This window comes from Castor canadensis, chromosome 1 (assembly GCF_047511655.1).
Source record: "Castor canadensis chromosome 1, mCasCan1.hap1v2, whole genome shotgun sequence".
Taxonomy (NCBI): Eukaryota; Metazoa; Chordata; class Mammalia; order Rodentia; family Castoridae; genus Castor; species Castor canadensis.
Genome location: NC_133386.1, coordinates 78,353,061 through 78,375,771, shown reverse-complemented (window position 1 = coordinate 78,375,771; position 22,711 = coordinate 78,353,061). Strand labels below are relative to the sequence as shown.

The following is a 22,711-nucleotide window of genomic DNA, read 5'->3' as shown; positions in this document are numbered from 1 at the left end:
AGACAAATTCTTGAAAATGGCATCCTATACCTGACAAAGATGTAAATGTGAAGAATGTATTTCAGCAAAGAGTTTATCTAAAAGGGAAATGTGACTTCTCTTATTTAATCTTTATCATTTTTCCACTCACAACTTCCAAGTATTTTTAAAATCTACAGCTTAATTATAAAAATGAAAAAGATAAAATATTCAGTATTACTGTAACATAAATCTATATGAACTTCACACCATTTAACTTTCAAAAATACAAAATGCTGAAGTACTACAACTTAAAGTGAGTCATACTTAGATTAAAGGATTTCTTTTGATAGTGAGCGATGAGGCACACACTTTTAATTGACAACAACTTAATCTGGCTAGTTGACAAATTTTCTTAATCTCCTTCAAGATGGTTCTATAAACTAATTTACAAACTGAGAGCTAGCCAGGTGCTGCACATTTCTGGCAGTAGTCAAATCTTACTACAAAAATTAAATGAGTTCTAAATGAAACTTAAAATACAATGTTTCTCTTTCTACCAATAAGCATATGCTAAATGAAGATTCTCCAGGGATGCTTTTCTTTCCTTTTTAAACCACATCTGTATTGACTGGCTATCTGGGGGATATTCCTCAAGGGCCAAACCAATGCCATTGACTGCCTTTTAAAATAAAGTAGAAGTAAACCCCTCGCTTTCTGCAGAGAAAGGGAGCTGCCTTCTCCCTACAGCAACGTATGCAGTAAGGTCACTGACTTAGACCTGCAACTGTGAGCTTCATTTCCATTCCTTTTTCCATTTCCCTTGAAGGCATCTACAACATCAGCAGAAGTTAGACTTCAGACAGACATGGTAAAATACCTCATCCAAATTGTACCATGGACATCCTAAAGTAGGAGAACACTCTTACTTTTACTCAGACTTTTGAGGTTAAAATGCACACAGATTACGGAATATTGCCTTAAAAAAGTAAGCAGGGCATTTGGTTTGTAAAATTCTTTTTATTTTCTTTCTTTCTTGTGTAGGTTGTGTGTGTGTGTGTATATCTGTGCAGAACTCAGGACCTTGCTCTTGCTAGGCAGGAGCTCTACCATCTGAGCCACTGTAACAGCCCTTTTTGCATTGGTTATTTTTGAGATAGAGTCTCACTTTACGCCCTCCCTGGCCTGGACTACCATCCTCCTATTTGTGATTTCCCACATCACTGCATGAAGTAGTCCTCTTCTTATTCCTCCAGTCCCTGCTGCCTGTTTTAGCTAAGGCTCTTCCTGCATCAATTCAGCTAGAGATCAGAAGCAGTTGAAAATAATAGATTTGGCCTTTAGAATAGTCTCTTTGATGAACTCTGAATTAAAAAAAGAATGGGGAAACCAGTATCGAAGCCAACCTTCAAGTTACACTTATTTTGAAAAGATGTTTTACCAATTTAAAACAATTCCAGAAAAAAAGCACATCTCTACTGGGGCAAGTTCAGTCTTACCTGCTTCAAATCACTTCTTAGATTCACCAAGAAGAAAGAGTCTCCAATGAAGCAGTCATTCTCTAGTGGATGGAGTGGCTTGTTAGCAAAGGGGTCAAGATGACAACACCATTCTTCAACCAGAGCTCCCCAGTTCTCACCTGGCAGTGGAAGCACCCTGAGCAACTTCCTAGTAGAAAGAGGGAAAAATTACTTTTCACAGTACAAAATGGAACTAACATTTTCTTAATTAAATCAGCATGAACGATGAGAAAAGCTCATTAGCCACATACTCACAATGCTAATTTCCCCACAATTGTAAAAGTAATATATGCTCACAGTAGACAATTTAAAAAATGTAATAAAGTATAAAGAAAACAGAAATCATTCTTTTCTTACTAGCCAAAGATAAGTAACTTTTTAATATGATGGGAAGTTTATAATTTTTTCAAGAGGTAAATTTGTATATATGCACAAGACATCTTGATCAAAAGATATAAACCGTATCTCATTTCTGTTTTGTTTAGTTACATCATGATTCCTACTGACTCTACAATATCCTATTTCATAGGTATATCAAAAGTTTTTAGATTTTAGTTATTGTTAGATATTTAGGGTTGAGTCCTTTATTATCAACAACCCTGTGATGAATATTCCTATTAAAATTTTGTATACATATCTGATTATTCTTTGGGAAAAAATCTGATAAGATTATAAGTACATAAGCACATTTTTAAGCCCAACACCCATTTGGTAAACTTCTTTCCAGAAATACTGCACTCATTTTCAATGAGTACACTTACTCTCTTCTTAACTGAATACTATCATTTTTCACCTTTGCCTAAGTAATGAGTAAAAAATATTCTCAATGCTGCTTTACTTAGCAACTCTTAAATTACTGGTGGATTGAACTGACTATTATACTTATTGACACCATGTTTCTTCTATAAATTGTGATAACTACTCCATGTTTCTTCTATAAATTGTGATAATTACTTTCCAATAAGGTACTATGATTATTAATCTGTAAAAGTATATTCTACATTAAGAATATTATCCTTGGTCTATCACTTGTTATAAATATTTTTCAGTGTTACTGCCTTTTAATTTGGTTTATGTATCTTCAAATCCATCTAACACTACCTCCTGTGATTTCTTCCAATACTCTCTATCAAGGAACTTTCATTTTAGATTTACAGAAAAGTTGCAAAGATAGTATAGATAGTTCCCATATGTACTTCACCCAATGTTAATATCTTATGTAACCATGGTAGGTTTGTCAAAACTAAGACTTTATCTAGATTTTAACATGTTTTCCACCAAAGTCCTTTCCTTCTTTGTCCATTTCATAATCTGATCCATCATAACACATTGCATTTAGTCATCCTGTGTCCCCTGGTCTGTTACAGTTTTTCAGTCTTTTCTATACCTTGAGATATTTGAAGATGCTGATCAAGTATTCTATAAAACATCTCTCACTCTGAGTTTGTCTGACATTATCTCAAGATTAGACTGGGCTATGGATATGGGGAAAGAATTCCACAGAGGTGAGGTGCCCTTCTCATTACATCATATCTCAGGGTACATTATATCAACATGACTTATCATTGGTGATATGAATCCTGATCACATGGTTAAAGTGATATCTGCTACTTGTCCCACTAATAAAGTACTAGTATAATATATATTTAGAAGTCTCAAACTGTTTAAGATATGATTGACTCTTTTATTAAGTTTATTCCAATCCCCTCATGTTAACCATTTCTCTTTAATTTATCCATCAACTGTAGTATCACAAATGGGTAATTTATAGCCTGGAAGAGGGCAATCACTTAATTTTTAACTTCAGAGGACAAAGCTAGGAATAAGAAATGCTAATTTTAGTTGAACACAAGGAATTATTTTCCTTGATAAATCAGGAAATGCTGTACCACAAGCATCATTCGGACTGCTAAGCCAGAACACTAAGGGGTGATTTTTTCCACATACATTTCCTCATGACTGCTATGAACCAGGCCAATCAGTCAGTGTAAGACATGATACATACAGTACCTTGACTCATATTTTAGTAAGAAATACAGGCTTATAAGCAAATGGCAGAAGCACATGTAAGAATACTCAGAATAGTGGGGCTCTAAACTCTTGGAGGAGGCGTTAATACAGGTCCATTTGAAATTTTGATGAAAGCATTAGCTTCTTTCCTCAAACATACATTCTCACATGCACACAAAATTTTTATATTATTTTAGGGAATTTAAGATACCCCCAACCCATACACAACCTGCTTGCCTAACGTTTGTATGCAGGGCAATACAAATATTAGGAAAGTAGGTTGTATATGGACTTCAGAGAACCCATAACATCTGAGCTGGCATTTGAAGGATAATAGAAGTTCTCCAGACAATGAAAGGAATTCTGGGCATCATGGAAGACAATATGAAAGCAGGCACAGCATATGTCTATCTTACCACTGTATTCCTACTGCCTGACACAGTTACTTCAATATTTGTTCAAGGAATGAACTAGCATATTTTGATAACTTGACATGTGAGGTCCCTAGCTGAGCCTCCTGCATACTGGGATGAAAGGGTTAACAAACCTGTTCCAGTGCTGCTTGAGAATCTGACCTTTGGTTTAACCACCTAGTTCTGTTACCCTGGAAACCAGGTAAGATCATAGGCATCAAATATATTGCTAGGCAACACGGCTTAAAGTAAAAAACGATCCCTGATTGGTAAACTGCATTTGGACTGGAAGGAACTGTAAACATCTGATAAAGACGACATGCTGGGCTTCCCTGAATGTAGTCTTTGTGGGAAACCCCAGAAACTATGCCAAAGAATTGTTACAAGAAACACTGTCTGCTCAGGGCACTACAGACTTCTAAGCCAGGGCAAAATGTATACCTGTCTGATGTGGATCTTGTGTTTTATACCTTTAACTGTGTCATGTGGGGAGACAAGAGTCCCCAGATGAGTATGTCACTGTCACTGTCATGAACTATTGCAGAGTCCCTGCTGAGCAGATTCCCGATGTTGCCTTGCAGACAATCTGGCAAGAAATGTGGCCTGTGGTAGTCCTGTGAGTCTGCATGTGTCCAGGAACTTAAGAAGACCCCTGGGTGGGGGGAGGGGGTACTAAACACCCTTAGGACATTTAACATTTTCAGCTTTGTGAGGTTAAGAATTATCATTCCTACCTGGCAACAGTGTTTCAAACTTATAATCCTCCCCACTCCAGAGGCAGAGATTTGGAGGGTGGCAGTTGAGTTCATGAGACCCTCCCCCTGCCCCATCTCAACCAATGGCTGGGCCTGATGGCGTGCACCTGTTATCCCAGCTATGGTGGGAAAGTACAAATATGAGGGTGGCAGTCCAGGCCAGGGAGGGCGCAAAGTGAGATCCTATTTCAAAATTAACCAATGCAAAAAGGGCTATTAAAGTGGCTCAAATGGTAGAGCTCCTGCCTAGCAAGAGCAAGGCCCTGAGTTCTGCACACACACACACACAAAAGGAGCGAAAGAATGAAAAGAAAAAGAATTACCATCCTCCTGTTCCATAGGAGAAAAGCGAGGCTCAGTAAATGTTAAATGATCTGCACAAAATTCACAGAATCATAGAAGCAGTAATGAGTGATGCAGGAGCTTAACGCAGGTCTTCCTAGCTCCAAAACTAAACTTTCCCTAGGAATGCATTCCTTCCTCTGGCAACACAAAACAGCAGAAAAGGAGGTGGGCAGGTGGGTTGGTGGCGAACTGTGTGCAGTGTTATGTATGTGCTTAGTTCTACAGACAAATGCTCACCATTACAAAATGGTGAGACGTGACAGGTCAGATTTCATTATTTACAAAGAAAATGAAAGCAAGTCAGTTAACTGTTTAGAGTAAGAGTTAAGTTTAAATACGCTCCTGGATTGCCTCCATCATTAAGCTTCCTTAGCCAGTCATGGGGAGCACAGCTGTAATCCCAGCTACTCAAGAGGTGGAGACCTGGAGAATCGCTGTTGAACTCCAGCTGGGTGTAAAGTTAGGGAGACCTCCATCTAAACAAACAAGCCCAGTGTGGATGCCTATAATCCCAGGTATGTGGGAGGTACAAGTAGAAGGATCACAGTGACAGGCCCCAGACAAAAACTGAAGACCTTATTGGAAAAATAACTAGAAGCATAAAAGGTTGTGGAGTGTGGTTCAAGTGGTAGCGTGCATACCTAGCAAGCATGAGGCCTTAAGTTCCTATACTACCAAAAAAAAAAAAAAGAAAAAAAAAGATTCTGTCCCCTCGCATTCTGTCTGTACACAGGGTTAACAAACAGATCTTTAATACAGTGCAAAAGACAGAAATGTCGAAATTCCATATGTGATCAAAGAAATGAAAGTGCATTTTCAGAGACCTGGGAGACTCGATGCACATTAACACAAAATACGATATTTCAAACTTAACTTGACCCCACAGCCCAGTGAATGAAATCTTTTAACCATCTATGTAATACATCAGGAGCAAGAAAGTGCCTAATTCACAAGTCATTGCGAAGATAAAAGGGGTTTTACAGCAGAAAGAAATTTTTCTGATGTTTTGAAAAAAACATAAAACCTTCAAGAACAAAAGATGTATTTTAATCACAGCTCTACTGAAAGTATATCTATCTAAAACACCGAGAAGTGTACTTTGATATGATCTCCTTCCCAAGAGAACTTTCAAAATAAAATAGACACCATTTGTTCCAAGTAGTTGAGGTAAAAACCTGCTGGAGCTCAGGAGTGAGATGATTACTTAAATTTTCTCTCGGCCTCGATTCTATGATGAACAGCACATTTTCATAATAAATTAAAAATCTGAGTTATTTTTAATGCATCTTGGGCACAACCTTTTGGGAAATAACTTGAAACACATAACCTTAATAAATGCTAGACTGCTATTTTATTTGATGCTTAAACATGCACATTAGAAAATAAAATGTTCCTTGACCTTAAAATTAACCATTAATCAGTGATTTATAATAATAATAACAACAGTAATACTGTAGATCTTTCAGCGATTGGATTATAGCCAAGTAAACATTAGGGATCTGAAGAATAATATCAAATATCCAAAGCTCAAAACATGGCTGCTGTACTTTGGCTAACTTCAGGTGACATTATTTCAATTGGCAGGCCTATAAATCTAGCTTTGCTTTTTAATACTTGTATGCATACAGTATGATTAGACCCATAAAAGAATAATTTCATGACAGGGACCAATGGCTCACACCTATAATCCTAGCTATTTAGGACTCTGATATTGGAAGGATCATAGTTTGAGGTCAACAGGGCAAATAGTTAGCAAGACCCCCATCTCAACCAATAGCTGAGTGCAGTGGTGTGTGCCTGTCATCCCAGCAAAGGTGGGAGGCATAAAATAGGAGGATTGCAGTCCAGGCCAGCCTGTGCAAAAAGCAAGACCCTATCTCCAAAATAACCAGAGCAAAAAGGACTGGAGGCATGGCTCAAGTGGTAAAGAGTCTGCCTAATTAGTGCAAAGCCCTAAGTTCAAACCCTAGTATTGCAATAAATAAATAAAACATAGTAATAATTTTATTCTAAAAGTCTGCACAATGCTACCAATAATCCAGTTTATGCTGTACTTTTTTTCCTGGTGCTAGGGATTGAAGCCATGATAAGCAAATGCTCTACCATAGAGCTAAACCCCTAAACTTTTTTGCTCTCTTTTATAAAGAAGTGACCATATTTACAGGGGTAGTTATTTTCAGACTACAACTATAGCTGGTCTACCAAGTGGACCAGTCATAGTGTTGTACATTCTGACATCTCAGGTTTCCCTTAGCATAGCCAGTGCAGGTGGTACAGAATGGGGTGGTCCAGAGACCTCAGGAGAACACTGCATCAAATGGTCTGAAAATCCAAAGGCTTGGGTTTGAAAATCCATTTGGCCAACTGAAGTCATTCAAGTCTGAATTTATTTCTAGAAGACATAACAACTTCCAAACACAATGACCACTTCTTAGTCTGAGACTATCCACAAAGACGTAAATTACTTACTATTGTTGCTTGATTTTATGATCTACTTAGCCCCCAAAATAAAAATTGTACACATTCTGACCAATTTTTTTTGGTTTTGGTGGTACTGGGGTTTGGTGGTAACTGAGGGAGAAGTGTGATGACCACTAGGGTTGATAGCAACAGTCAGTATGTGCAGAGACTGGAGGAAGGACATATTTCCATTATCAGAGTCATGGAGCAAGGCTGTGGGTGGGGCTCAAGTAGAAGAGCTCTTGCCTAGCATGTGCAAGGTCTTGGGTTCAATCCCTAGAACCATATGGAGAGAGTCACAGGGCACACTGACTAACAAAACCTGAGTCACTCAGTAAGGATTTCTCTGTGTTGCTCAAGAGGCGTTCACAGGCCAGACACACAGGTGGGAAGTAGAAAGGCTTTCACATCAGACTTGCTTAAAGGAGGCAAGGCCAAAGTCCATTGTTTTATCTTGCCTAAGTGAAAAAGAGAAACGTGATTCATTTTTCTGACACACACAGACTATGTGAATCACAGTCCTGGAACAAAAGATTTGAAACACTAAACTAAATAATTTGCTAGTTTACTAGTAAGAACAGTTTAGAAAAGAGAGGAGTCCATAAAACTAATTTAAAGAACTGGTTGAGCATTTATATATGCTACATTCCTTAACTTTCTACAAGTTTGGAAAATAAGCTTTATTAAAATATTTATTAGAAGAAGCCAAGTGACAGAAACAAGATCCCCCAGCTACTAAGTGGTGAAGTTGGAGTTCAAACCCAGGGCCAATTCTCCTGCTTTTGCCTCTAACATGCTAAGGCCTCCTGAAGGTTAAGTTAGGACTGTGAAGGCAGTCCTTCAATGTCAGCCTTCACACCATCCTGGTTTTCAATTCTACAACAGAAGATACGGCTCCTGAAGAGGAAAACTGGGCACTATAGGTGAGGCTCTTTCACTTCCTCCTCTCTTCCCAGTGAAACAAAATATCAGCCAACAATGAGCAAAAAAATCCCTTTCTGTTACACTGTTCCTACTGTAACTTCCAAGTCACCTCATGTTATATGGGAGGGAATGTTGCAGAAACTTCATCTGAGAAATAAACCAAAGCCTGAAATAGATTGAGAAGGACAACAGAAACTGAAATCTCTTGGTCATTTCAGGATAAAGTGGGCCTGTCACCAGGCACAGACTCTGTGCCAACTTGAACCTTGGGTCATCTGAACAAAGATGTTCTACTCTCCTCTGTAGATTTCAAGTCACCTCATTTCTTACTCAAGACAACCACTGTGAGGATGCTGTGTTTGTAACCTCTCAAAAACATGATGGTAACTTTGTGCCATCTCATCTACCTGGGATGCTGCCAAGATCAGGAAGCAAGCAAGAAGGTTGGTGGAAGGCCAAAATAAACACACCAGGGTTTACTCAATTCAGCCCAGTAGAAATTTATTGAGAGCACGCTATTCACCAGGCACTGTGCCTGATGCTGGGGACAATCATGATAAGAGTAATAATTATCACAGTAGCTAGCACATACTGAATGCTTACCACGTGCCCAGGTACTACTATAAACACTTAAAATCATTCCATGCTCCCCACAACTCTATGAGGTAAGTGCTATTATTATCCACATTTTCTCAATAAGGACATTGAGGAGCAGAGTGGTTAAGTAACTTACCCAAAGTCACACAGCTAATAAATGGTAGATGCAAACTCAATCCAGCTTCTGAGTCTGTACTATTGGACATTACCCTATACTGTACTCCATAGGAATGAATGATACTGAGGTGTGGCTCAAATGGTAAAGCACCTGCTTTGCAAGTGCAAAGCCCTGTATTCAAACGTCAGTTCCATAAAAAAAAAAAAAAGTACACACACACAAACACACACACACACACACACAGAGTCCATTTTTCCATCCCCACAGACTAGAGTTTAATCGTGAAGACAAGTAAATAAACTTTAGAGGAGTACCTAAAGAGGCACAGGGTTTAGGAATGGAAGGCTCCCAGTAGCAAATATGCTATCAGCTGAATTCTGAAGTTCAGGTAAGTGCTAACCACAGGGAGAGGGGGTGTGGGGTACATTCAGGAGAGGAGTAGCTGTCAGATGGCCCCAGGGTGAAGAAAAGGTGAAGAAACCACAGAACTGCATGCTAACCACCTGAGCTGTGCATAGAACATGAGTGGTACCGGTGTGCTTGGGGAGGAGGGAGGAGGCTGAGGGTGGAGAGGTGAACAGGTGAAGTCATAAAGGAGCTAATGTGACAACCTAAGGACTTAAAAACTTTACCCAGAAAGAAAGGGGGAGCCAGGGGATGGTGGTTACACAGGGGAGGCAGATGAATTCTTAAATAATCACTCAGTAACAGATCCGAGAAGGCAAAACTAGAGGAAGGCTGAGCAGACAGGAGCTGGCCACAAGGGTTGTTAGGTAAGAAGTCAGTGGCCTCAACTAAAGTGGTGGCCCTGGGATGGAGGAAAGAGGACTTAACACCAAAGGAAGCAGCTGCAGTGCCTGGTGACAATTTAGGGAGACAGAGTGGAACCCAGCAGGTTTCTACATTAAGGACAGAGGCCTTGCATTATGGAAGAGGAGCAGCTTTCTATCAGTGCCTTTTTGTTCACTTACAAATGAATACCTGACTCAGGAAACCCATCAAAGAATTCTACATATTGTTAACAGTAATAAGGTTTCATTTGTCTTTCCAACCTAACGAGTGATTCAAAGATGAAAATTCAGAGAGAAGAGGTTATGCCCAACAAATAAGAAGGCTGACCAGAGGGAGAGAGGAGGCAGAAAATAAATAAGTACAATGTAAAACCAACTTAATCACGGCCCATCACCAGAAGAATGGAGCACAAGATTAACCTAATCACCAAAGAAAGGTTAATTTGTGCTCCATGTGTTATGTTTTAATAAGCAGGGAAAACAGGAAATGGATTTTAGAAAGGCACAGATAGAAACAGCCTAGACAAAAAGTCCTGCTGCACAAGCTTCTGTGAGGTAGAAAACTTCTTCAATGTGGGAATTCTCACTCATGTGGCTACAACACACAAGAGAACCCATGTCTCCTTTTAAGAAGAGAGGTGCTCGAGTGGTCACCCCAGGCTCTTCCCCCAAAATCAGCCTTCCTCCCTCAAACTAGCATCCTCCTCTCCCCTTTCTCACTACTCTGCTGCTGAAATCTGTGGTTGATTCTGTTCAAAGTGACATTAAACTGTCTCTCATTTTAAAGCCATATACTGCTCCCTTGGTAATTACTTCAAGAATTCTGATAGGGAAAGCAGAAACCATTGCCAGGTACAGAAGAAATCAGTGTTAAATGCATTCCTTACCTGTCCCTTATTATGACTTCACCACAGGACTGGCAATAAAAAGTGCAACATTCTTGGGCTTTCGAGCTTTGATTAAACATTGAAATCAGTTCTAAAGGAAACCAATGAAATAGCAAGTCTTAGAGGTTTGGCACAAATATATTAACATACTCAAGGGCTTATTAGCCACAGTAACCATTAATACATACTGCTTATGATATACCAGAAGCACACACTGAATTTGTACTACCTGATGATGACTCAACCAGAAGCAAACATTAGAAGTGTTTTCAAAAACAACAGATTGGCTAAGTGTTTCTGAGCTAGGTGATGCCCTAGATTACCCCATGTCACATAGGGATGAGTTACTTCTCTCATTCTATAAATGCCAGCATTAATTATGAGTGAAGATGGATACCTAAAATTTAAATGGAGTCTGATTTTAAAAAGGTTTATGTCAACCCAGCACACATTTCTAGTACATACCACAAAAAAGGATGGTGAAACTGGTTTCTAGGGCCATGCCCCTGAAACAGAATGGCTCTTAAGAAGAGCCCAATTTTCCAAGAAGAAAATTCCATGTCTGATGAAAGCTGTGAGGAAAATGTGCATGTGCACATGAGTAAAACAGCAGCACAAGGCACCATGTTCCCTTAGTTTCTGTTATTTCATTTGTGAAGAAGAAAAATTTTATTTGGGGAAAAAAACCCACCAAAATATTTGCCAATTAAAAAACCTAATTGAAGAAATGAGGTCACAGTCATTAGAAGAGCAGGCAATGTGAATTTGTATAAATTTTAAGGATTAGAAAAAAAAAAACTAATGACAGAAAGTTCATGCCTTAGCAATTAAAAATTCTGCGGTTTTATTTCTAAAGGTGTTCACAAATCCTGACAGCATTAAGGTGAAATAAACAGTATCATTCTTTAACTCTGAGCTGATAAAAGAAGACCTAGGTAAGACATCTAAAATATTCTTTTCAGAACCAATGAATTCTTAGAGAAACACTACCCTCTGCTGGTCACTGGGGTCAGGTTTGAAAGTCAGAACTCTGATCCAGAGGAACCCTGGAAGAGCTCGCTGCTGGGGATGAGTCCAGTGCGAGTACTGATCACATCCCACTGTGGCCAGTCCCTTCTAGGGGTCACCTTCTGACCTGTGCTACACTCTAACCACTGTAATGGTTATTATGGTTGTTCCTAAAAGGGTATTCTTACAGTTGGAAAGCCAACCTTCTAAAAACCCTAAAACACAACTGATGTTAAAAAATTCAAAACCTTTTTACAATATAGTCTGAGTTCACATCAGTATGCATTTACCTGATAACTATTCAGGCAGCAAATATTTTTCCCCACCTATTATGTGGAACGTACCAAAGCAATTAAGTGCCCAGGAAGCTACTTTGCATATGCTTTCATGCACCACTGACCAGGCCTTTGAAAGTTTGACTTTTCAGATATTTGAGTGAATGTTTTAAAAGTGTGAAGAAATAGGAGACCAATGAACACAAACAATATGCAAACCAGCACACAACAGTTCATTTATTTTGTCCTACAGTTAAGGTAAAACAGTGTTCATTGATTTAAATTTTTTAAAATAGTTCCAATCTTGCTATATGTATATTCAGAGTTACAGACTAAAGGTGGGCAACAATCTAGCACTATATCCTTCCTCCATCCCTAAAATTACACTGTGACTTTCCTGCCTGCCTTCCCCCAGTTTCCAGACTCAACACAAGTTTGCTGCTGTGGTTACTGTTGCTAAAGGAGAAGGTGGATGACATCAGAGATCCAGACTCACACAGCCTCTGCTTTGAAGCAACACCTCTCTGCCCATTTTTGCATTATTTCTCCATCTTGGTGACCTCATCCTTCTTTCCCATGGTTGTTTCAACTGACATTCTTAGTGTTTATCCTGTGCCACTTAGCTCTATGACATCCCTTTTCCCTACTTCCTGCTCCTAACAACAATTTGCCCAACTCAAATTAGTTATTCACTAATCTGAAACCTTGGCAAAAAATTACTCCTTCTTACTTCTCTTTCAAAAGCCAAGGGACTGCTCAACATCTGATGGCTTCTCAGGACAATCCCATTGTCCCCACTTCCAAGCTCCACGTAACTCATATGGGAGGCTTTTATTATAGATGAGACAGCAGTGAAGTCTCAGGGTACAGTTTAAAAAATTACCACTCTTCTCTAATAACAAGCATGACATCAGTCTTTCACAGCCTGTTTCCCCCAATGAACCAGTAATTTTTACTCAATAGATAAACATGAGGTTTTAAAGAAGAAAATTTTCTACTGCCTTACTGAATCAATATGCAATTTGAATTTGTATACATTATTAAATTCTGCAATTATAATAGTTATAGTGACAATCAAAATCAAATTACATATGTCCCTCAACTTCAGGGTCTTTATGTATACTGTTCTCTGTACTTGGGATAGTCTTGACATGGATAGGGCAATTTCCATGATTCAGTTCTAGTCAAATATCACCTCCTCAGAGTGGTCTTCCCTGACTTTCCATCCTTCACTAAACCCTAAGTCATTCCCTATGCTATTATTCTCTTTACTTTACCCTCTGCACTTTTCTCCATATGCAACTCAATTATGTGCTCACTGTCTGTTCCCACCCAGTAGAATGCAAGCTCCAGGTGGGCAGAAACCGTCCCTACTTGTTCACTTCCATATCCCTGACACCTGGATCAATGCCTCACACATGGTGTGAGCCCTACTATTTGCTGAATGAATGAACTTCTATGCAATGCTCTAAAATCAATCAGGTCTTGCATAACTGCCATGTGATTTAATCTTCACATCTGTGAGCCAGAAAACTTTACAATTAAAAAAACACAATTAAAGAAACACATCGGGGATATAGTGTAAATCTACATACATTTGGCTCAATTTTGCTGGGAACCTAAGAGTGCTTGCTCTAAAGTTCCCAGTCTATTGAGAAAAAAAAAATACTAAAAAGAAAGAAAGGAAGCCCAAGAAAGGTCAGTTGACATATTGGACTGCACACAGCTAGCAACAAAGCTGACAAAGACTCCAGATCTTCTCAACCACAGCTCTTCAGGCTGCTGATAGGTAGTCTTTTCACCCAGGAAAAGTTCAACTTAAAGAAAAGTTGAACCTTACATTTTTCAAACCTTAGATTTGAAAAACAAAATAAAATGCAAAGCAGAGAAGCACCCTACTCACTTGGGCTCACTTGGGACTCCGTGTGCGCCCGCAGGCGCAGGTGCAAGCCATCCCCGGCCACATGGCACAGCCCTCCACAGGAGGAGGGCACCAGCCTCATCTCTGCTGGAAGCTGGATCTCCACGCAGCCCGCAGGGTTCTCCACCCGGAGCAAGGTGGGCATCACAGAAACATCCACAGACATGCTTCCTCTGCTCGGCTCCCTGGTAAACAAAAACAAAACCCAAACAAGTGACTTACTTCTCTCATAAAAACCACATGATGAAAGAAACAAGAACAGTCAAGATCCTTCAGTTCTTCCTCAAAGGCCCTAAAGGCACTGTCCTAGGAAAACAGCAGCAAACAGATCCTAAAGGATCTGTGGATTTAGATCAGTTCAGACCTACCCTTCACTGTCATTGTATAGTCAAAGTCCAGTGCCAGATTTTTCATTCTTGCTTCTGAGACTCACATTAAACTCATATTGTATCTCACAGTAAACCAAGCATTGTTCATTTATATACAGGATTTTGATAAGAACAGGATTAAGTAAAACAAAAGATACTACAGAAAAAACTTTCTTGTCAAGTTTTTTAAAAAAATAGTGAAAAAAATATAGTGATATATGAATGCTAGGTGTGAAAGGACTACTAATTTAATTTAAGATAAATACAATTATTCAGTGGAGGCAGCAAAGAGTAAAACAATCCTTGTCCAGCAGGCATTGAAATTATAGGAGGGGATGAAAGCATATCTAGAAATAACTGTAAATACCATAGAAAGTGATGGAGGCGGATATAAAGGTAATGAGGCTTATATGTGCTTACCTGGTACAAAGTACCATGGCTCCCCCTGGTTTTGTTTGTTTGGGGGTTTTCTGTTGTTGTTTTGGTGCTGGGAGGGTTGAACCTAAGACTTTGCTACTAAAATAGGCCACAGGTTAAAGCTCCTGCTCTCCTACAGACTTACATCCTAGTCTGGCAAGACATCCACTAGGCGTCACATAACCATAGACTAGCAGGTCATGTGTTCTGCGTGTCATCTGATAACAGAGGGCAGACCATGTGTCTAAGTATTAATCTTGGTTAGGCCTTTCATTTGCTTTGGGAAATCTTAAGACTATTTTCTGGCTAACACCTTTTCAAAGCATATGTATTTGCACTTAATTAGCAATACAGAATATCAAGAACTTGAGTTTTTTTGCAGCAAGGGTGGCTTCAAACCCTTAAATCAAGTCCGATTTCAAAAAAATGACATTAAAGCTGGGTGCAGTTCTATGATCCTAGCTACTCAGGAGGCAGAATGAGAGACTCACAGTTCAAGGCTACCTTGATCAAAAAGTTCTCAAGAGCCCATCTCAACTAATAAAAGCTGGATGTGATGGGGCCTGCCTTTCATCCCACTTAAGCAGGAAGAGTAAACAGGAAGATTGTGGTCAGGGCCTTCCCAGCATAAAAACAAAATGTCATTCAAAAAATACCTAAAGAAAAAGGAAAAATAAGAGAATGACATTCAAAAAAATGGCTTTGTGGGCTACATCTGGTTTCTGTTACATATTCTACTTTGTATTTTTTTAACCCTTAAAAAATAAAAGGTAAAAATGCCAGATATAGTGGCAAATGCCTAAATGCCAGCACTCTGGACACTGAAGTAGGAGGATCATGAGTTCAAAGCCAGCCTGGGCTACACAGGAAGAACCTGTTTCAAAAAAAGCAAAATCCATTCTTAGCTTACAAGCTATACCAAAACAGGCTGCAGGTCAATTTGACCATAAGCTGTAGTTTGCTGACAACTGCTCTAAAGATATACCATATTCATTTTGCTACCTCAGTGATTTTCAACTGGACTAAGTGGCTGGCACTGCAAGTGCCTCCAGGGAAAGCGCTAGGTACCTAAACCCTCACTCCTACTCAATCTCTGACTTTACAGTCTTCTTCCCCTTTCTGGAAAATTCAGCCAATCACACAGAGCTGAACAAGGGGCATCCATGCAAGAAATGAGGGCAGCACAGCAGCCTGGCCCGGAAGAGAGAAACAGGCAAGGTGAGGAGCACATCCAACAGGAGGACCACCAAGCAGGGGTGTCAGCCCCAAGATAGATGTGGAAGACATCTGAGCATGTTAAGGGAGGGCAGCTCAGCCTGGGGCTTCACAGCCTGTCTTGTCTCAGGCTGCTATAACAATATATGGACTGCTCCCTTGATGTCCTTAGGAGACTGGTTCCAGGACCTCTACAGATGTAAAACTTCTCCTCCAATGCTGGAGCCTCTTATATAAGATAGCGTAGGATCTACATAACCTATGTACACCTTCCCATACATGTTAAATCATCTACACGTGATTTAATACCTAAAACAAATGCTATGTAAATAGTTGTTACATGGTATTGTTTAGGGAATAATGATAAGAAAAACAAGTCTGTATATTTTCAGTATGGATGCAGTTTTTTTCCCTGAATATTTTCAATCTGAACTGAACTGGTAAAGGATGCTATGAAGATGTGGAACTCACAGATTTAGAGGGCCAACTATCTCATGGACTGGGTGACCTAAATAAGATATTGTGCAGAATGGTAGTTTTGGTGTCTCTTCTTAAAAGGACATCAACCTCACCCTGGTGGCTCCAGCCTCATCACCTCATAGACCCCCTAATTACCTCCTAACACCATCACTTTGAGGAATGAGGCTTTAACACATAAATTTCAGGAGGACACGAACACTCCATCTATAACAGAGTCCAAGCACAGGAAGAGCGTCAACAATGAGTAGGGGCAAGCAGCACCTTAGGTACGCAGAGAAGAAGTAACCAGAGAAACAAATAGCATGAGGCTGACAACCACCAAGCTTCTTACTGTAGGAGGATGTAGTTACAAAGAGAAAAAGGGAGATGCTATGGTAGTGGACAAGAACTGGAAATACTTGTGTGAAATCATGGCTTTGGATGCATATAAATTAGTAATAGTAACATAAATAGTTGTACATGTTTATATGAACATCCATCTATAAACTACCATACATTGTCAAACACATATACACCCTAGTTCTGAGAAAAATGATACCCCAATAGTAATGAGCATACTCAGTACTCAACTCTCAGTCTGTTAAGTCCATTTTCCATTTAAATTAAAAAAAAAAGAAAATGTAAAAAAAAAAAAAAAAAAAAAGGGGGCTATAGCTTAGTGGTAGAGCATTTGCCTACCATGGGAAAGGCCCTGGATTTGATTCTCAGTACCACAAAATAAATAAACAAATCTATAAATAAAAAAAATTTTAAATTGTTAAAAAAAAGAAAAAAAAGGTTGAGGGTATGGCTTAAGTGGCAGGGCATTGACATAGCATGTGTGAGGCCCTGTGTTCAACCCCCAGTACGACAAAAAAAGAAAGAAAAAAAACAAAACAAAACAAAACCAGGGCTTCTTGGAAATACAACAACTACATCCAGAACTGGAGCAGGAAAAGAATGAGATAAGTCTAGAACATCTTGCCGTGCAACAAAGCAAGAAAGAAATCAAAGAATGATAGGAACATACCAAAAAAGGCACAGAAACCACCATGAAGGGACATCACTGGCTGTATCCGCTGTGGTCTGAGTAAAAAACAACCCACTGACCACAATAGGTCTATGTGTTCTTTCTGATATAGATCAGTGATTGAATAAATTTAAATTTACCCTAATGTATACCAGGGTATTTACATAGAATCCTATCTCTCCAATTAATATTTTTGATTATGAAGGGAAAAATAGTAACTTTAAGGTGGACAGGCCTGGTAGACACCATCTTACTAGGTACTCAAAGTTAACATAACCAATAATGGAACAAATCCAAGATCTGTGCCATCTGATAGGATACAATGAGAAAAGCACAGAATTACTTCCTTAACATACCTGCCAAAGATGAAGAATAACCAGAATCTCAGATTGAGGAAATAGATAAACCCAAATGGAGGGTTATCCTACAAAACAATTGTGCTAAAATCTTAAAAAGTGTGAAGGTCATGAAAGTCAGGGATAACCTATAATCTTTCAGACTGAAACATATCAAAGAACTGTGTCAATAAAATGCAAGGCATGAAAGCCTGGAGTAGTACAGGCTTTAATCCCTGTACTCAGAAGGCTGAGACAGGAGGATATTGAGTTGAGGCCAGCCTGGGCTACACAGTGCAAACAAACAAACAAACAAAAACATGCATGGATTTTTTTTGCTATTAGGACATAATGTGGAAAACTGGCAGAACATGAATGATATTTGGGGATAAAATGATAGAAACATATTTCCCAGCTTTGTGGGTTACATAATGTTTACTTAAAAGAATCCTCCTTTGAGTTTCTAATTTTGGTGATATTGTCCACACAATTCTTTCACATTTGAGGCATTCTTACTATTCACCTTATTATTTTGATGCCACACCCTGCTTAAAACTATCCAAAGACCTCACATCTTACTTTTGAATACAAGACAGCATCCTTTCAATGTTCTTTAAGACCCAGTGATAAACTACACTCAGCCTCCATAAGCTCTGGAGTACCAGTTGTTAAAATTCCAGGAATTCTGCAAATCAGTACACCTCATTTTGGTAGGCTAAAGGTCATCCATGATGGAAGTACTCAGACCAAGGAATCGATAAATGCTACAAATCAAGGTATTTATTTTTTTCCCTTGGGGAGTGGGTTGTTAAACATTGTCCAGCACATAAAGATAAGACCCTTCTTTTTATATCTTCCCATTCCACACACATCTCTCTGAAGCAGGCACCTATGTTTGTCAGCTTTTCATTGCTGTGTCAAGATACCTGAGAAAAACAACTTAAAAGGCAGAAAGTTTCATTTTGGATCATAGTTTCAGTCAAGTCCTTCACCCTGCTGCTTTGGGCCTAAGGAGAGGATGAACGTCATGGAGGGATGGAGTGATAGAGCAAAGCTGCTCACCTCAGGATGGAGAGAGAGAGACAGACAGAGACAGAGAGATACCAGGGACAAGATTTGCCCTTTAAGGACATGGGCCCCAGTGACCAACTTCCTCCAATGAGGCCCACCTATACTTTCCACCACCTCCCAATAGCCCAGCTATGAATCCATCAATGGATTAAACCACTGATGAGATTAGACTCCTCATAATCTCATCACCTCTGAACACTGCTACACTGGGTTTGATGCTTTCAACACATGAGCCTTTTGGAGGTGGGGACATTCCATACCCAAACCATAACAGTACCCCTTTAATAGTCTTCTACCTGCTATCCCAGAGTTCCATGCCTCCCCCCTTTAAGTTTGTTAGGCAAAAGCTTACTACCAGACTTCATGATACAATATTAGAAGCATCTTTTTAAAATTAGGGACAAAAATTAACTCAACCATATCAATATTTAAATAAATGTACTAAAAATTCTAATTAAAATGCAGAGATTGTCAAATGGATTTGAAAAAGCATTCAGCTGTATGCTATTTTAACAAATCTTATTTACAAAGACCTAGGTTAAAACTATAAGCATAGGAAAAAGACATACCATGCCAACAGTATATTTCGCTGATTTGTGATAAAAATGCTAACCTATTTCAATGAGAGAAATGATAATCTTCCTAACTAATGGTGACAGAACAACTGGATATCCATATAGAATAAAATGAACTTTAAATGCTCTAAACACAAAATGAATTCAACATGCCAGAAATCAAAAGTTATAAAACTCTTAGAAAATAAAACTTCGAAGGCTGAGTGCAGTGGCACCTAGCTATTTAAGAAACTGAGGTAGGAGCATCTTTTGAACCCAGAGGATCAAGGCTAGCCTGGTAACAGGGCAAGATTTCATCTCCCCAAAAAAAAAAATTAAAAAAAAAATTAAAAACCTGGGGAAAAAAATCTTCTAAAACTTGAGATAGGTAAAGATTTACAACATAACAAAATACTGTTAAAGAAAAAGGTGATAAGCTAGACTTCATTAAGATTAAAGTATTTATTCATCAAAAGACAGTACATATTGAGCATATCTAATCCAAAAATCCAAAATACTGAAATGAAAAAGATTAGCAATGCTCAACCGATACTATCTGTGCAAATATTCCAAGATCCAAAAATCTCCAAAATCTGAACTACTTCAGGTTCCCAGCATTTCAGATGAGGGATACCTAACCTATATTAAGTTAAAAGGTGAAAAGGTCTGTCACAGATGAGGAGAAAACATTCCTACATGCATAAGACATACAGAAAACACCGTCTCAAGTCAATAAGACAACCAACCTCACTTTTTACTAGTAAGAAACTACAAGAAACTTTACAAAAGAATATATTTGGATTACCAAAAAGCATATGAAAAGCTTCTCAACATTATTAGACACTACAATCACACTGATACCACCTTATGTCCACTAGAATGCCTCAAACCAAAAACACCAACAACACTAAATGCAGGACAGAATGTGAAACAATGGAACTCTCGTTTTTTTTTTCTGATGAGTGTATAAAACTGGTACAACCACTTTGGAGAACTGTTTACATGTCCTCACAAAGCAATGCCCACATCCATCCTAAGACCCAGCAATTTCATTCTTAGGTATTCACCCAAGAGAAAGAAAATGTCACAAAGCATACAACCAGGCTGGGGGTGTGGTTTGGTGGTTAGAACGCTTGCCTAGCACACGTGAGGCCCCCTTGGTTCAATCACCAGCACCACAAAAATAAATAAATGAATAAATAAATAAATAAATAAAAAAGACTTAAAAAGTGATGCTGTGGCAGCTGTACTCATAAGCACACCCTGGAAACAAGCAAACCATCCAGCAACAACAGAACACATAAAGGATTTGTGGAATATCCCCATGACGTAAAAAGGAATGGAAAGTGATATGTACAACAGCACAGACAAAACACCAGTCTCAAAAACATTATGTTGAAGGAAAGCAGTCATAAGTAAAAGTACAAACTCTAAGAACTCATGTATACATAGTTCAACAAATGGTAAGGTTATGTTGAATGTTGAATGAAATTGGAACCATGGCTGTTTCTAGGTACCAGTCACTAGAGTTAAAGCCCAACAGGAACAAACTAGTAGTCCAGCAAATTTAGGTCCTGAACAAAATTAACTCAGGGGAACCATGATAGGGCTCCATGACAGAGGAGTGAGAGGGTTTGTTTTGCATGGTGGGAGACTGGGGCTGTTTTTGGTAAGGTTTGGATTCCTAATTACCCTACAAGATGAGACTCCTAATTTATTCCCCCCACCCCCCAGCATCAAACCCTGGTCTGTGCATGCCAGATGAGTGTTCTACCACTGAGCTACATCCCACCTGAACTCATGATTTTTAAAACAGAAAGGAGAGAAATCCAGTATTACTCCCATGTAAAGAAATTCAGATTATTCTACCCTTGTGAGGAAGCTGGGATTTGAACTCAGTTCTCACACCAAATCCAGAATTGCCACACCGACTACTTGGCAGATTTAAGGAAAAGAGGAAAAACTAAGCAGCAACCTAACTGTGGCACTGGGTAGTAAGATTTTCAGGATTTTAACATCTAACTTCCTTTATCTGGAAGAGCTGTCACAAGGAAATAAGCAAAACCTATTAAAGAGGTCCACGAACCGTTAAAATTGCTGCCAACAAGCAAAAAAAAAAAAAAAAAAATTTTCCCCCTAAAAAGTTTGTGTAGTAAGTAGCAAGTTACCAGCTTGCAGCCTTCTCACAGGAACTTGGAGTGCAAATAAGACAGACCTTTTCTGGTCGTTCACTAAACCCAGCTGTTAAATTGTTGCGTACATTTCTCTGTATAGAGCAGACTGGGGAAGCAAAGGGGAATAAATAATGAGGTTATTTACAGAACAGGAGGCTCACAGGCTGGAACCTAGCTTTATAATGAGGATCCTGGATAGAGGTGGAGTGGCATTTTTTTTTTTTTTGCATTGTTTTGATGGAAACACAGGACACTGCCAACGATGTATTCCGTCCCTCTTCCCAAAACCCCGCTGTGCTTATTATCCTAGGACTCCTAGTAAAAAAACCTAGGTTCTGATTCAGTAGATCGGGAGTGGGGCGGATGCCCTGCAGTTCTAAAAAGCTCCCAAGAGCCGCGAGGAAGGGCGAAAAGTCCCAGTCCGGGTTCTAGGGGCCGCAGCCCGGCCCGCCCCGCCCCACGCTCCCGCCAGTCTTACCCCACGATCAGCAGCGCGCTCTGCAGCCGTCTCCGCACCTCCAGGAACACGCGCGTCTCCGCCGCCATAACCCGCGCCCAAGCGCAGAACCGAACAGAGCACGGGGAGCTGGCGAACCGGGACGACCCGGGCCGGGAGCGCCAGCACGTGCGGCGGGAGCAGGCGCCGCAGCCGGACCAGATCGCGCGTCCGGCGTCCCCTGGAGCCCACAGCGCCACCTTCCGGGCGGAGAGCGCGCAGTCGCGAGGGCGTGGGGACCCCCAGGAGCGCACTTTTTAGGCTGGGAAAGGTGGGTGCAGAGCCAAGCTGTCCTCCCACTATGATGACTATCAGTGTGACCTGGAGCCTCACCCTTCTGGAAATGACCATACAATTCAGACCCGGGTACATTCCTTTGCCTAGCTTGGATGGACCAAGGAGGAGATGAAATACAGGGGGCACGGTCCCCAGAAGGTCCAAGAGCCAAGTTTCTTGCCACAAGCCCACTTTATCTCACCCTGCTTTTTACGAACTACGGTTGTTTATTAGACTCTGTCTGAAGCAAATAAAATGTCACGGACTAAATTACATTGTTTCTAATTCAAACAGGAGAGCGCCAAGATGGAAAAATCCAAGGAGCTCTCTTACT

General features: G+C 39.7%; 1 protein-coding gene across 6 annotated transcripts in view; it reads right to left on the bottom strand.

The window, feature by feature from the left end:
- The window catches only part of Ube3d (ubiquitin protein ligase E3D), a 158,620-nt gene extending 136,366 nt beyond the window's left edge, over positions 1-22,254 (bottom strand). For 4 of the 6 annotated variants that reach the window (XM_074078901.1, XM_074078934.1, XM_020180163.2 and 1 more), the window contains exons 1-4: positions 22,084-22,254; positions 13,965-14,167; positions 10,779-10,869; positions 1,458-1,626 (exon numbers count right to left, since the gene is read on the bottom strand). In XM_074078901.1, the coding sequence (XP_073935002.1) occupies positions 1,458-1,626; positions 10,779-10,869; positions 13,965-14,167; positions 22,084-22,151 (531 nt within the window). In that variant the 5' untranslated portion in view covers positions 22,152-22,254. Of the gene's footprint in view, positions 1-1,457; positions 1,627-10,778; positions 10,870-13,964; positions 14,168-14,770; positions 16,240-22,083 lie in introns of those variants that run through there. The other 2 variants (XM_074078925.1, XM_074078906.1) reach the window with 2 other exon arrangements.
- Between the last annotated feature and the right edge of the window lie 457 nt (positions 22,255-22,711).